Genomic DNA, 15,406 nt, shown 5'->3' on the forward strand with positions numbered 1-15,406 from the left:
GGATCCCGCATTGCTGTGGCTCTGGCGTAGGCCGGTGGCTACAGCTCCGATTCAACCCCTAGCCTGGGAACCTCCATATGCCGAGGGAGCGGCCCAAGAAATAGCAACAACAACAACAACAACAAAAGATAAAATGGCAAGGGGGAGTTCCCATTGCAGTGCAGCGGAAACAAATCCGACTAGTATCCAAGGGGACATGGGTTCGATCCCTGGCCTCACTCAGTGGGTTAAGGATCTGGCATTGCCATGAGCTGTGGTGTAGGTTGCAGACGTGGCTTGGATCCCGAGTTGCTGTGGCTCTGGTGTAGGCAGGTGGCTACAGCTCTGATTCAACCCCTAGCCAGGGAACCTTCATATACCTGCAGGTGCTGCCCTAAAAAGACAAAAAAAAAAAAAAAAGCAAGAGGGGAGTTTCGGCATCAGCAGCATCTCTGTTGCACCAACACACAGGTTCGATCCCTGGCCTAGCACATTGGGTTAAAGGATCTGTAAGTAGCAACAGCAGCTCAGATCTGATCCACGGCCCGGGAACTCCATATGCAGTGGGGCGGCCAAAAAAAAAAAAAAATTAAACAGCCTGAAATTAAAAAAAAATTACAAGGGGCAGGAAGGCCAGTACACAAAAGGCACACTAGAGAAAGAAAGAAAGAATGAAAGGAGTTCCCGTCGTGGCGCAGTGGTTAACGAATCCGACTAGGAACCATGAGGTTTGCGGGTTCGGTCCCTGCCCTTGCTCAGTGGGTTAACGATCCGGCATTGCCCGTGAGCTGTGGTGTAGGTTGCAGACGCGGCGTTTTAAATAAAAACCGATATAGCAAAAAAAAAAGAAAAAAAAAGAAAGAAAGGAGAAAGAAGGAAGGGAGAAAGAAAAAGAGGAAAAAAGAAAAGAAAAAAAGATTTTTGACAGAGAAGACAAGTCGTGAAGTGCTCTCCTGAAAATATAGCCTTATTTGCCTCCCAGTGTGCATCCAGAAAGGCCAGGCTAGGAAAAGATGAACCTTCCCCTGATAGCTGGTGGGATGTGGGTAATGGCAGATGGTGCAGGTCCTGCCTTCTGCAGAACTTGGAAGCCTCAAGGCTCAGCCCTTGGAGCTCAAATTGCCTGCTAAGGCTCTGCTCTTCCTTCCGCTCTCCACGTGGGTCCTAACCAGTCTCCTGTTTCTCCCTGTCCCTGCCTCTCCTCGCAAAGCTTTGGTTCAGGCCAGGGGCGGCCATGCCACTTGTGGGCCCTAGGGCAAAATGAAAGCACGAGGCCCTTTTTTCAAATGCCATAAGGTTCTAGATGGTGACAGTCGAGCATTGTACCAAGTCTAGGGCCCTTTGAGCATGGGGCCCTGGGTCACTGCACAGGTCACACACACACACAAAGCTGGTCCTGGTTCTGGTCCTTCCTCTTCCCTGTCTGAGGGACCCACCCAGTCACAACAGGTGAAATCCTCCTGTGCCAACTTGCCAGGCTGTCCAGGATCTGGCTTGCCTCTTCTTGCCCCTTTCCAGACAGGACCCTTCCCTGGACCTGCTCCCACACTCCCCAGTGGCCAATCCGGGCCCTCATCGCACCCTGCTCCTGAGGAACTCTCCCATCCAACTTGAACTCCTCAGAGATGACCTCATTAAAGAAAAAAAAAAAGTTACTCATGACATTTGTTAAAGAGTGATAAGGGAGACTTTATTCAAGGGGCAGGGGCTACAGGAATGGGGTTTTGTGGTAGGACTGAGAGGAGTTCCCGTCATGGCTCAGTGGTTAACGAACCCAACTAGTATCCATGTGGTGAGACTAAGAGCAGGCTTAACTCCAAACACAACAAGGAAAAGTAGAATTTATAGCCAATTGGGGGGGGGGGGGTGTCAGTGGATGGAAAATTACTAAAAGGAAACCTCAGGGGGCAGAAGGGAACTTGCTAAATGGACCTCCCAAGATTCTCCATGCAGGCAGGCCAGTGATCAGACATCACCTGGTGGTGGAAGCTGAGGAACCAGAGTAGACGTGGAGGGTGACAGATACGGAGGATGGGGACCCTGGCTAAACTTCGCAGGATTCTTGCTCAAATGGGACTGCACAAGGAAGGACACAGGAAGGCAGAGTCATAAAGAGAACTCGTGGAGTTCCATGATGGCTCAGTGGATTAAAGATCTGGTGTTGTCACTGCTGTGGCACAGGTTCAATCCCTAGCCCAGGAACTTCTGCATGCTATGGGCACAGCCAGAGAGAGAGAGAGAGAGAGAGAGCTCTTGGAAGTGCGTGACCAAAGTTTAGTCAACCTTTGTCAACCCCCGCGCCACCCTATCACCTGGTGCATGAGCCAGCTCTCCTCTGAACTCCCACCACAGTCAAACCTCACCTCTCATGACACAGTCCACTTTTTTTGGTTTTATTGCAAGAAACAGCACATCCTTTTTCGTTCTTGAATCCGATACCAATGGCCAAGCCTCCACCCAGCAGGGCCGTGGGCTATGCAATCTGAATCGTCTCTATGGGGCCTGCACCTTCTTTGGAAAATGTTCCCTATTAGTGCAGCAACCTCCCCCCCACCCCTCTCTCAAAGAAATTTACTCTCCCTTCTCTAGACTCCCTGTGCCTTTTCTGTACTCAGCTGTCTTGCACACCACTGCAGAGGTCTCTCTGTTGTCCTCTGTCTCTATGTCTGCACTCTTCCAGCCCAATCCCTACTGAGTGTGTGTGTGTGTGTGTGTGTGTGTGTGTTGCTTCCCTCCCCCACCCTCCAGGAAGGGCCACAGGGGCACAGGCCTTGGCACCTTAGCTTCCTCCCGGAGGCAGGCACTCTACACATCACTGCACAGTAAATGGTGACTGGCTCAGGGGCCCTAGTGCTTGGCACAGACCTAGTTTGAACCAAGTGGCAAGAAAGGTGAATGAACACTGGGAACTGGAGCCTTTGCCACCTTCCCACCCCACCCCTAGCTTGAACCCATGCCAGTCAGGGGAGGGGTCTGGTCTGTTTTGAACCCAAAGCCCGTGAGTGCCTTCTGGGCTAGAATGAGAGCAGGCTCTGGGGATGAAAACAGAAGCCCCGGCCCTGCCCCAGCCATGCCCACAGCCCAGTGGAGACAGAGGCAAACTGACAATGCCAGCAGCACAGAAGGAGCTAGAGGAGAGACATGGGGGCTGTGGACATAGGAGATAGCCTGGAAGGCTTCCCTGAGGAGGCAAGATCTAAGCATTGGGAAGGGAGTCTGCCTGGAGGACCCAGAGGGCAGCAGGGATGAGCTAACAGGGATCTGGTTTCCTCTGAGACGCCCAGGTTTCAGCTCTCTCGCACCCTCTCCCTACATCTGGCTGGCATCAGGAGGGGCACCTTGATCAGCAAGCCCAGGGGCCAGACTGTGAGATGCCTCAAGTGATAGGCTAAGGGGTCCAGGGAGCCACTGGAGGGCATGACATTATCTGAGTGACAAGAAGGCCCAAGGGCAGGAAGCCAGTGCTGGGAGCTTGTTTCAGTCCTGGAGAGAATTCACTCCTGGGCCTAGTCTACTAGAGAAGAGGGTCTAAGAACAGCTGGGGAGTTGAGGGCTGCCCCAAGCAGTAGCCACTACAGTGGCACCTGTGATCGGCCGGCCCAAGAGCCACCCAGCCGGCTTGGGGACAGGGAACTGGTTTGCCCGGCAGGGATGAGCTAACAGGGATCTGGTTCCCTCTGAGACGCCCCAGCTTCAGCTCTCTCGCGCCCTCCCCCTATATCTGGGCCTGGCTTGGTTTCTGGCACAGCTGCCAAGTTTTGGTACCGCCCACCCACTCCCCGCTGGCTGTACTGGCCGGCCCAGCTCCCTAATTGCTGGGTGGGGAGCTGTTCTGCAGAGCTAGGACACCAAAAGGTGGACCCTGGCACTGTGGGCACCCAGCCTGACCAGCTCCAGGCCCTGGGGGTGACCCAGGCTTCAGGCCAGCATTGGGCTCTGGAGGGCCCTCTAGAGGAGTCACTGACCCAGAAACCTCAGCTTGGAGGGCCGTGTGAAATGGGTATCAAGGCCTACTAGGGCCCGGCCTGCCTAACCAGGTGTCCCTGCTTTTCCTCCCCAGGTAGAGGACCCGGGCTCAGGGGTGAACTCAGATGGGTCTCAGCTTGGCCCAGGGGTCTGCCCTGGCCTGCTAAAAGGGGCTAAGACTGGTGGGAAAGAATGGGACAGAGGGAGGGACCAGGAAGCAGCCCTCCCGGCCTCCAATACAGAAGCCCCAAACACACCCCCTTAGACACACCCACCACCCATAACACGTCTCTACTGTAAACACCTGCCATTCACAGGGACATAAACATACCATCTCATGGCAGACAATTCACACACCCCACTCTCCACCCTAAAAAGGCAGGACACACTGGCTCATACCTCACAGCTACCCTTGCATGGAAACTCCACTCCACCACCAGGACCCTTCAGGCCCCAGCCAGGCATGGCCAGGGAGGGAGCCAGCATCACTAAAGGGAGCAAATTGGGGGTTTCTGTTGAGAACTTCTCAGAGGTGGCTACTCCCCCACCACCAGGCAGGGCTTGGGAGGGAGATGTCTGTATGCTGGTTCCCTTGGGGCAGGAAGCACGTCTAATTTAACCCTGAGCCCCCATGCCCTGACAGCCTAACCCAGCATCTGGTAGACAGGAAGTGCTCAATGGGTGGTAGCAGTGACAGTGATGCATCTGTAAGGATCCAGAGCTTCAGAGCAGGGGCTGGGAAGATACCGCTTGCACAGCCAGATTGGTTCTGTGCTCCAGGCCACCCACCCAGGAATGAGAAAGGGCCCAGAAGGGAAGCCAGATGTCTGAGAGGGCAAGGGCGGGAGTGGATTTTGGGGGCCAAGGACCAGCCTTGCCTAAGAGGGGAGGCCCCTGCAGGGCCACGGGCGGGGTTGGGGTGCTTTCTCCCAGGATGGAGCTTTCCAGAATACAAATCAGATCCTATCTCTCTCCTGCTCAAGAACACCCCATGGCCCCCCATGCCTATGGGGAAATGTCCACATTCTCTGCTGTGGTACAGGCCCTTTACCAAGTGACCGGCAAGCTTTCTCTGTCTGTCTCCTGCACCTTCCCAAGGCCCTCAGCCCTAAGGAGGAAGGGGTGCACAAGTCAGAAAGGGGGAGGTACCTTCTGGAAGGGGAAGAGCTCTACCAGGAGCCATAAGGTTCTCCAGCGGAAGCTCTCTTAGGCTGGCCCCACATCTACCGGGGAATGGGCACCTGGGGCCCAGACTTCCCACCAAGGGGACCTTTCATGTTCTAGAAATGCCTTGGTTGACTTGCCCTTTTGTTTGCTTGTGTTCCCTGGCATTGTTCCTTCTGAAAAGTTCCACTGGTGCTAAAGAAAGGAATTTCAGCCCACATGGCAGCAAAGGAACTGCATGGTATTGGGGCAGGGATTCCTCTGCTCCCCAACATGCATGCCAAGCAGCTGTGCTGAGGCGCAGGGCACACCCTCCCCATTGCCCATGACCACGGAGGAAGCTACAGCCCAGATGAACAGCCCCTGACCCTGACCATCCACAATCCTCCGGACTCAGGCCAGCAACAGGCTCAACGTGATCATCTGGCACCTCCTAGTAGAAAACATGGTTTTATTCTGGGGAGGCCAGTGTTCCCACCCCAGACTTCATCCCTCACCTTGGCCCTTCTGCATCACAGGGCACTTCATTCCTTAACCTCCTTTTCTGGGCTACACCTACTCTAGGGAGCAGGGCTGGACCCTGCCTGGGTGCTCCTCAGCCAAGTCTGGCCCTGATTTCTGCTGCGGGCACCCCATCCAGCCCACAGCCCCACTGGATCCCACCACTCTCGGCGAGCCTCCCCATCCCCGGCTGGTCTCGGCAGATTCTGCCCCAGACCAATGCAAGGAAGGAATTGGTCATCTCAGGGCGGGCTTGTCCAAGCCGTCTTCTGACAGTGCTTCTGCTGTCATTTCGCTTCGCTGACCTCAGATCTTGGAGGACTCAAGTCGGGGGCTCCAGGGTGTAGGGGGCTCCCGCAGTGCCCGAAGCTCCTGTTCCAGCGCCTGGTTACGTCGGTACATGTCCATGTAGCCCCCCTGGATCTCCCGCTGGTAGCGCAGCACCCGCTCCTTCTCCTCCTGCCATGTCCGCCGCTCCTGCTCGAAGCGCAGCGCTTGCTCCTGGCCCCGGAGCCTCTCCTGCAGCAGCTCAGCCTTCAGCTGCTCGGCACCATCTCCAGCCTCACTGCCTCCTGCCTCCCCCAGCAGCCCCCTGCTCTTGCAGTCATCAGTCTCACAGCTGCCGGGGGCTTCCTCTCGTGGGGCCTGCTCCTGCAGGCTCCGCACAGCCTCACGCAGCTGGGCCAGCTCTGCATCCTGGGCCTGGGCCTGGGCCCGGCTGCCCCGAAGTTGCGTCTTCAGGCTGAAGATCTCTGCTAGCTTCTGCGCCAGCTCGGCCTGGGCCTCCCGTAGCTGCTGCTTCAGGAGGCTAATCTCCGCCGTCTTTTGGCACACCTGCAGGGGGACAAGGATGGGCAAGAGCCAAGCAAAGCAGGGTAAGGGGGGACCAGTTGGTGGGCAGGCAGAGGATGGGATGATAGCCATGGGGCCAGGAGTTTCTGAATGCCTGCTCTCTCACCTCCCATCGGGCTTCCTCCTCTGGTCGAGTGCTGGGATCGGCCTCTGGGAGGGTGCCTGGAGGCCGGGGCTCTGGGGCCAGGCCCTGCTGCGCCCGCAGCTCCTTGCGCAGGCGCCGCTGTTCCTGCTGGGCCATGAACAGCTGGAGCTGGAGGTTGCGCTCACTGCGCTCGGCCTTCTGGGCCACCTCATGCAGCCGCTCCACGTATAGGCGCTTTAGCTCAGATAGCCAAAGCCGCTGGCGCTCCTCTAGCACCTGTCAAGGGGAAGAGGTGCCTGCCATGCCCTGAAAGCCATACACGGCCCCGGGGACACCCACTGCCTGCATTTCCATGGCTGGCCCATTGTTCCAACACTCCAGCTGCTTCTAACATCCTGTACCCCGACACCACAGGGTCCAGAGCCCAAGGCTCCAGTCACACATGTGCCCGACCCCAAAATGTTCTCCAGAGGTGAAGTGTCCCCAATACATGGTCCTCCCAAGGGGTCTCCCTCCCTCCTTCCCTCCCAGACAACTCCCAGCAAGGACCACTGATGACATGACATGTGGAGTTTGGGGAGAGGAGCCACATCACCCCTCTCCTCCTTACTCTCTTGTGCCCAGAGCCACACGGGAATGCTGGCTGGTAACCCTCTGTCTGCCCTGTACTCCAATGCCAAGGGACAGAACAGGACCCCAGGGCAGGGCTATTCTCACCTGCGTGAAGGGGTTGGAGCCATCCTCATCACTGAGGCCCCTCTTGAGCTCCTCACAGGAGTCAGGCAGCACAGCCACCATGTCCTCAGCGGTGGGACAAGAGAACTCATAGGGAGGCGGAGGTTCGGGCAGGCAGCTCATCATAGGCAGCAGCCCAGCCTCCTTGGGACCCCGTGAGGCCCGGTCCAGAGAGCCCCCAAGGTGGTTAATGTGGCCCAGGGAAGAGCTGAAGGGACCAGGGCCAGTGCTGGGACTGTGGCCAAAGCTGCCCCCACTGGAGGAGTCAGACAGACTGGGCTCAGGCTCGGGGCCGCCCTCATCCAGGCTGAGGGCGTGCAGCAGCTGGGCCCTGGCCTGGGCCTGGCTGGCCCGGGGCCCAGGGCTCAGGGGTGGGTGGCAGGCCAACGTGTGCAGGCTGCCGTTGCTGCGCCACAGCTTCTGGCCCTTGTGGGCCGCCAGGCTCTGCATGGACAGGAAGCCTTTCCCGGTGCCTGTCACTGGCTTGAACACTGATGGGCGAATGCGGCACTGCCAGGAAGAGAAGGCAGGTATGAGGCCCTGGGCTGATTGCTCAGCTCTGCCCTCCAAGGCTCCCATGGCCCCTGGGGAATCCTCATTGAGAATGTGGGGTGTGTCACTGGGAGGCAGTGACCAAGCCTCAGGCCAGCCCATAGCAAGACTGTCACATCCCACCCCAGCATCAGGGTCTCCAAGGAGCCCCCCAAACCCCCCATCCCCACCCTCCCACACTAGGGAGGGGCAAGGTGGCAGAGGCATACCTTGTCAAAACGACCCCGCTCAGGCAGCGAGGTCTTGCTGAATTCACCAGCCCGAGGATGTTCCCGGTAGTAGAGGGTGGCATAGTCGGCAGGCTCGTTACGAGGGGCCCGCTTGGTGGTCTTGCCGTCCTTCTTGGGGAGGTGCAGGTAGCTGAGGAGCTCCCGCTGGCCTAAGCCTTTCCGGAGGAGCCCATCAGGCTGGCGGGAGCCCCGAGACCCCGCAAGTGCCGCCCGCAGCTCTTCAGGGGAGAAGTCCTGACGTTCCAACAGGCTGCCCACGCTGCCCATGGCAATGCCAGCAGGGCCTGGGGCTCTGGCCATGAAGTTTCACCAGGGCACAAGCGGCTGCTTCTGGAGGTCAGGAGGCTCCATCAGGGGCAGGTAGGTGCCCAACTCCCCTGATGCTCTAAAACCAGGTGCTTGCTCCCTATGCCAGCTCCCCACCTGGCCCACCCACGGGTGGCAGATGTGGGTCCCAGAAAGAAACCGGGACAGGATTCCTAGAGAAAGGGGTACAGTTCCCAAGGCCACCTGTCTGGCACCCCAGCTCCAGCCAGGGGACAGTGTGTAACTGCGGTCACAGAGGGACCAGGACCTGAAGCAGCAAGATAGGGGCCCCTTCCAGGACTGGGCCAGCTGAGGACTCCAGTGATGTCCGACTCTTGACTTTGTTCATTCTCCTGCCAGGCTGCCTACCCAAGGTAGGGGGGTGGGCAGTGGGCACAGGGAACCAGGGCTAATGGCCTCAGAATCTCCATTCCTTCTTCCCTCTGGAAGGGGAAAACTTAGCTCAATCCCTCTTCCTGCCAAGGGGTGGAGTTCCCAAGGGAAGCACCTGGCACCCGTGGGGTTGGGGGCTACAGTAGGAGGGATACAAACAGGAAAAGCCCCAGGGGAGGAAGGATGGTGGGAACAATGGCCTTGGTTTCCGGAACAGGTGTTCACGTTAGGGCGGCAGTGGGAGGCAGGAGGAAGCCCCTGTATATGCTGCCCCTCTAGAGCCCACCGCAAGGAGGGGGATCCAAAATCCTGAGCTGATGTGTGGAGCCTGTCACTGTGTGGGCCCTGGCTTCCTCAGCTGGACAATCACCACCATGAATCTTATCACTCTGGGATGCTGGCAGAACTGGCTGAGAGAAGAGGACATGACGCCCAGTCCAGGGCCTGGCCCGCAGCCAGGGACAACGCAGGCTGGCCGAGGGCAAGCTTAACTGCTAGACACGTGAATGTCGCCAGCGAACAGCTGAGTGACCAGGTTATGGGCTGTCTCCCACCTGGGCTGGGACCACACCATGGAAGGCAGGGCCTGTCCCTAGTGCCCACTGGAGCCCCTGTTCCCAGCCAGAACCTGGCACACAGTAGGTGCTCAGAAAGGACTTGCCAAATGAACGAATGCCGCCTTCTCTGCCTCCTACCCACCCGCTCCCATTCCCAGACAGACACCCCACAGGCACATTGCAGCTGCCAGTCCCCCACTATCCACCCAGTATGCTTCCAGGACACCCACTCCCGCCCCAAACAATGGTTAGGAGGGTCCATCTTCCTCAACCATTTCCAGGTTTTGTGTTTAGAGAAGACAAAGCTCATGGGGAGTGGAAGGGAAGGAGGGAGGGAGGGCATATCCCTGCCTCCACGCCCTGTGGCCTTCAACCTCACCCTGGGCAAGTGGCCTTCCCAACCCTCCCCTCCCAGCCCCCAGATGGCTCAACCCCTATGGGGGAGTCACATGTCACAAAGGGTTAGGGGAATCATCCAGACAAGGAATCACAGGTGCTGGGCAACTACAGCAACACAGCCCTTTGTAGGGATCTCACGGAGCCCTGACACATAGGTAACCGTACATCATTTTTAGAGGCTCCAAAAGGTGAAGGGGCTCGCCCAAGGTCACAGAACTAGTCAGAGTGAGGATGCCTGTGAGTCCAGCATCATGGCAGCCAAATGTCTAGTGGGGACCCAGGATGTCACCTACAGCCCAAGAGTTGGAATGGAAGCATCTTGGCCCCCAGTCTGACACTCCTTCACCATGATAAGCCCATCCAGCAACAGACACCACTGTGTCGGAGAGTCCACTGAACTCCTGTCACTGCTTCATTTTTTTAATTTTTTTTAATTTTTTTGGTCTTTTTTTGCCTTTTCTAGGGCCGCTCCCTTGGCATATGGAGGTTCCCAGGCTAGGGATCTAATCGGAGCTGTAGCCACCGGCCTACGCCAGAGCCACAGCAACTCGGGATCCGAGCCATGTCTGCAACCTACACCTCAGCTCACAGCAACACCGGATCCTTAACCCACTGAGCAAGGCCAGGGATCGAACCCGCAACCTCATGGTTCCTAGTCGGATTCGTTAACCACCGAGCCTTGACGGAAACTCCATCCTGTCACTGCTTCTTAGGGAGGTAGACAGCAGAGAATCTGGTCTCCAGCCCCGCTCTCACAGCATCTCTTCACAGGGTACCTCTCTTTGCTATGCCTGTTTCCCCATCTTTCTGCAAAGCAGGAAAGCCTGCCCTCCCTGCCTCCCTTCCAGGATTGCTGTGACAGTCACAGAAACACAGAGGTGAAAGGGCTTGTGAACCGCAAGCCTGGTGAGAGGACGGGGGCGGAAATGGTGGCAATGGTGCCAAAAACGCCCACTTCATCCCAGATACACACTGCCTCACGTTCCCCTAGCCAGAGCCTCACTTCCTATCTCAGGGAGCCATAACCCCATGATCCCCATGAAGGGTCCCAGGTCCAGAGGAGAGGCAGCCATGGGCCAAAACAGTGTGTACATCATATGCATACTGAGTCCAATCAATGCCACCAGTGGCACAGAAGCTCCTCTGTTAGAGGACACAATGCAGATCTAACAGCAGACAGAGTCACGTTCAAGGTCATCCATCCACACAGCACTGAGCACCTTCTAGACACACATATAACACATGGATACCCAGGGGTCCTCCTTAGCCCCAAGGCTAGATGTAGGGGAGTGTGTGTGTGTGTGTGTGTGCGTGCACGCACGTGCATGCAGAAGTGGTGAGCAGGGCATGGCACTGGCTTCTCTTCACAAGCGGGTTGAGCAATTTGAAATAGCCACGGAGCATGATGGAGGGGCACAAACAGCCCTCTCCTTTGTCTTTCCCCAAGACCCCCCCGCCATCCACCCCTCTTAGATAACTTCTCTGGCTGCATTATTAGCTTCCCCAGTGGGGTCGAGCCCTTGGCTTTCAAGAGACTCCACCCTGCCCATGTCTCAGTCTGGCGACAGTCCCTTTCGCTAAAGGAGTCCATCCACCTCCCCTGCTTCCCCACAACACACACATTCCTTCTCGTTGCTTGGAAGCCCAGGGACTGGCCCACTCAAGCCAGGGCAGCTGTGCAAGAGAGGATGTGGTGGGGGATGAGGGAGTGAGAGATGGCAAGTGCCTTGCAGCTCCATCAGAGAAAAAGGCAGATACTCCTTCAAGTGCCTGGGCTTTCCTGCCCAGAGCTCCATAGCTGCCCAGTGCCCAGAGCTGAAGCCCACCGCCCTGCCAGCTAGGTTTCAGCTGAGCAACACAGGCCACATTCTGCATAGGTCCAGCCTGGCCCCAACAGGGCCCCTTTCTCCTGCTCCTACCTCCCCTCCACCCATTCCAAGATTAGCCAGCAGCACTGAGCCCCAGACACCAGGCGCATCTCCTTTGGACCAACCCTTGGTGGAGTCAGGAGAATGAGGCTGGGGGACCGCCCTGGCCATGAAGTAGAAAAAGAGAGGACATGCAGGGAGACACTACAGTGTCCCTTAGTGGGTGCCTTGGTGGGTCTGCTGACCTGGGCCTACCACACACTCACAATACACACAAGAGGGAATATTGTCATTCCCCTACTTCAGAAGAGAACATTGAGGTCCAGGAGGTAAAATAATGTGCCTAAGGTCATGTTCAGCTGCACAGGAGAAAGTGAAAAGGCTCCCCAGCTTAGACGCCTTCCCTGACCGCACTGTGCATCCTCTGCAGTGGAACATCCTAGAGCACTCGGCAGGAAGCTCCCAGTCGGGCCATGGCTGCCTTTAGCCCCATGGCCTGCCTTTAGCCCCGCCTGCCTGAGCCCTGGCCCCAGGGGAGGGTCCCACCACCTGCTGGGGGATCAGCTTTGCTGAGGGGTGTGTCTGCAGCTGCCCCTATGGAATGGGACAGGAATGTCCTAGCTCCAAAAGAGGGGGCAACGGGTGAAGGGGCCCAGGGAGGGGACTGACATTCCTTAGCCCCACTGGGACACTTGAGGAGGCAGAGTCCAGCGTCTAAACCCTGGAGGAATGATTCTCAGTATCACTATATAGTCACTGAAGTTTTTATCAGCTATACCATTGAATCATTCCATCTCCACAACAGCCTCATGAGGTAGGCAGGACAGAAGTTATCCTCACTCCACCTTACAGATAGGGAAACTGAGGCCCAGAAAGAAGAAGTGAGTTGTCTAAGATCCCATATGACCCGCCATCCCAACTCCCCAGGCAAGACCCTCTCTTGTGTCCCAGGTTGCCCCAGCCAGGGATCACCAGCTGCCCTTCATGGGCACACACTGCTGTGTGTTGCATCTGCTCAGTTCCCCACACCTGCTTTTCCCAATCACCTGCACCCTTAGGGATTGGGATCCCAGTCCCTTCTGCTTAGAATCCCCCCTGCCTGCCCCTGGGTCAGGAATAGTGGAAGCCCCGCCATGGGGACTCTGAGCCCTGGAAGCTGCTAGCTCTAGAGGCGCTGGCGGTAGTTGGCTGCATTCATTCAGTCTGGCACATACACACCTACACAGAGCCAGCCGGCAGGCAGAGGAGCCCTGCCCAGGAGGGATTTGGGAGGAGGCTGATCACCAGGCCCAGGATGGCCTCTTGCCTCTTCTCCCTGCCTAGGCTGGACAGGGTGAGAGAACCTAGGCGGTGGGACAGGCTGAGCCCCTGCAGCAAGGGAAGAGAGCCCCAGACTGCCTGGGGTGGGCGAGGGCAGTTGCCCAGTGGGAGATCACAGGTCCCAGTCCTTTCTCCAGCTGCAGTCAGGGCCCAGATTTCCACCTGGCCTCACGTGAGCTCTCACTTTGGCCAAAGGTTGTGGCCAGATTGGGATGGTGCTCCAGACCTGGGAGTGTCCCCTATCTGCGGGACCCCTGGCAGCAGGCTGGCAGCTGCCACCAGTAAGGGGCAGAGGTTGGAGGAAAGGGGTATCTCGAGGGAGCAGAAGAGGGCAGGAGAGGAGTCTGGTGGGAAAGGTGGAGGGGCAGTCGAGGTTGTCATCTCCATGGACTTTTCCCTGGGAAAGGCTGTGGCCGAGACAAGGCTCCCCAGAACTACGGGAGATCCTCAAGCTACCCGGAGGCGGGAGGGGACATCTCTTCCAGGCCCTTCTCTGGGGCCTGACCTGAGCGGATGGGCTGGGGGAATGGAAGACGAGGTCATACTCCCGCGCCAAGGGCGCCTGCCCTATAACCATTAGCAGCGCGGGGGTCCCAGGCGCTGCTCCCAGGAAAGAGCATTTGCATGGGTTACTGAGAGCAGCGTAACCTGCCGCCTGCCCTTCCAGCGGGGCGTTCCTGATCGCGGATGATCCCTGATCCCACATGGTCCCTGATCCCGCACCTCGGTGCTTCGGTGTCAGGAAGCAGGGGTACCTGGGCGCACACCACACCTTGCCACCCCCGCCCACTTCTCAGATGCAACCACGGCTGGCGAAGGGCTGCAGCTTGGCCAAGGTCGCTGGGAGAGCTAGACCTCCGCGGCCGGCCCCACCCCGCAAGTCCAGCCCCGAGCCCTGGCCCTAGCCCCCGTCGCTCCCCACTCACCATGCTGGCGCCGCTCCGCACCCCTCGCGCGCTGCAGCTCCCTGGCGCGGATTTGAACCTTCCCTCCAGGGCGCTGGCTCCAGCCGAGACTGTGAGCCGGGCCGGAGCGGCCGGGCAGCAGGCGCCAGGAAAACGCGGGCGGGCGCCGGAGCCGGATTGGCGAGGGAGGGACGCGATCGGCAGCGCTCGCTCGCCTGCCCCAGAGGCGGAGGGAAAACCCGGCCTGACTCACCGGCGCGCTGCCGGCCCGGGGACCGGCCCGGGCCCCCGGATGTGGGAGGCGGGGACGGGGGACCACCCCCGCCCACCGCGTGCCAACCTGAGCCCCGCCCGGGTTCGTGGCTCCAGCCTAGCCCTGCCCGCAGAAGCGCCGCGCAGCGGTGGCACCGGAGCCCCCTGAGGGTTGCGCTCTGCGCGGAGACCGTCCCTTGCGCGCGGGCTCGGGCACTGGCCGGGTCGAAGCCCGGAGTGCGGCCGACACCCCCAGAGGGCGCCCAGCCCACCCTCCTCCGCCTCCTAGTCCTCCTGGCCTCATCCGGCCCTCTCGGTTTCCAGAACCCGACAGCTTCCGAAGAGGCGTGTTCAATCCATCATCTCCCTGATCCTCACCGCCTCCTCTTAGGTAAGCAGTATTATTCCCTTTTGAGGCTGAGCAAAATAGCACTCCGAGAAGTTACCCAAGGTCTCTGGCTTGTTAGCCACTGAATTGGGCGCTAAGTTTTTTTGCTGCCAAAGCCGTCTGGGGAAGCAAATTCAGATGCCTTCGGGGGCCAGACAAATAATGTGAGTTAAGCAGGTACAAGAAGATGGAGACCGAGTCCGAAATGGACACCAAAAGGCATTCGTGTTCCAATATTAAAACACCACGTCTTCCCCAAAGAAGGTTATGAACATATAGTGAGGTATGACCCAGCAGTTCCACTCCCTAAGTACACATCCCAAAGAATTGAAAACAGGGAAGGGACTCAGACACCTGTGCAAAAACGTTCCAAGCAGGACTATTCACATTAGCCCAAAGGTGGAAACAACCCAAGTGTCTCTCAACAGATGAATGGATACACAAAATGCAGTCTATCCATACAATAGAATATTTTTCAACCATAAAAAGGAATGGTGGTTTTGTTTTGTTTTGTTTTGAAAACCCGCTGGGCCTGTGGCATATGGAAGTTCCCCCACTAGGGGTCCAATGGGAGCTGCAGCTGATGGACTACTCCAGAGCAACAGCAATGCCAGATCCTTAACTCTCTGAGGCATCTAATCCTTATGGACACCATGTTGGGTTCTTAATCTGCTGAGCCATAACGGGAACTCCAGTTATGGTGTTCTTATACATGCTACAGCATGGGTGAACTGCCAAACAATTTTGCTAAGTGGAAGAAACCAGACACGTAGAGCCAGGTGTGGTATGATTTCACTTATACGAAGCAGGTAGATCCATACAGATAGAAGGCAAATTAGGGCCAGAGTTGTGGGGAGGAATGAACCAGGAGTGACTGCTTAATGGACGTGGGGTTTCTTTTGGTATGAGGAAGGTGTTTTGGAACCAGATGGAGGTGGTGGTTGCACAACACTG

General features: G+C 57.6%; 1 protein-coding gene across 3 annotated transcripts; it reads right to left on the reverse strand.

Annotated features, from left to right (window-relative positions):
- Positions 1–2,356: 2,356 nt before the first annotated feature.
- On the reverse strand, positions 2,357–14,339 carry N4BP3 (NEDD4 binding protein 3). 3 transcript variants are annotated; one of them, XM_047777956.1, is made up of 5 exons: positions 13,834–14,339; positions 8,044–8,391; positions 7,265–7,792; positions 6,569–6,823; positions 2,357–6,444 (listed from the first exon to the last, which is right to left on the reverse strand). In XM_047777956.1, exons 2-5 carry the CDS (start codon positions 8,362–8,364, stop codon positions 5,917–5,919), a joined length of 1,632 nt encoding a protein of 543 aa, XP_047633912.1. In that variant the 5' UTR covers positions 8,365–8,391; positions 13,834–14,339; the 3' UTR covers positions 2,357–5,916. The 3 variants fall into 3 exon arrangements, with proteins under 3 accessions (XP_047633912.1, XP_047633909.1, XP_047633910.1); XM_047777953.1 differs by having other exon boundaries at positions 8,044–8,394; positions 13,834–14,338; XM_047777954.1 differs by lacking the exon at positions 13,834–14,339 and having other exon boundaries at positions 8,044–10,129.
- Positions 14,340–15,406: the final 1,067 nt, after the last annotated feature.

This window comes from Phacochoerus africanus, chromosome 4 (genome assembly GCF_016906955.1).
Source record: "Phacochoerus africanus isolate WHEZ1 chromosome 4, ROS_Pafr_v1, whole genome shotgun sequence".
Classification (NCBI taxonomy): Eukaryota; Metazoa; Chordata; class Mammalia; order Artiodactyla; family Suidae; genus Phacochoerus; species Phacochoerus africanus.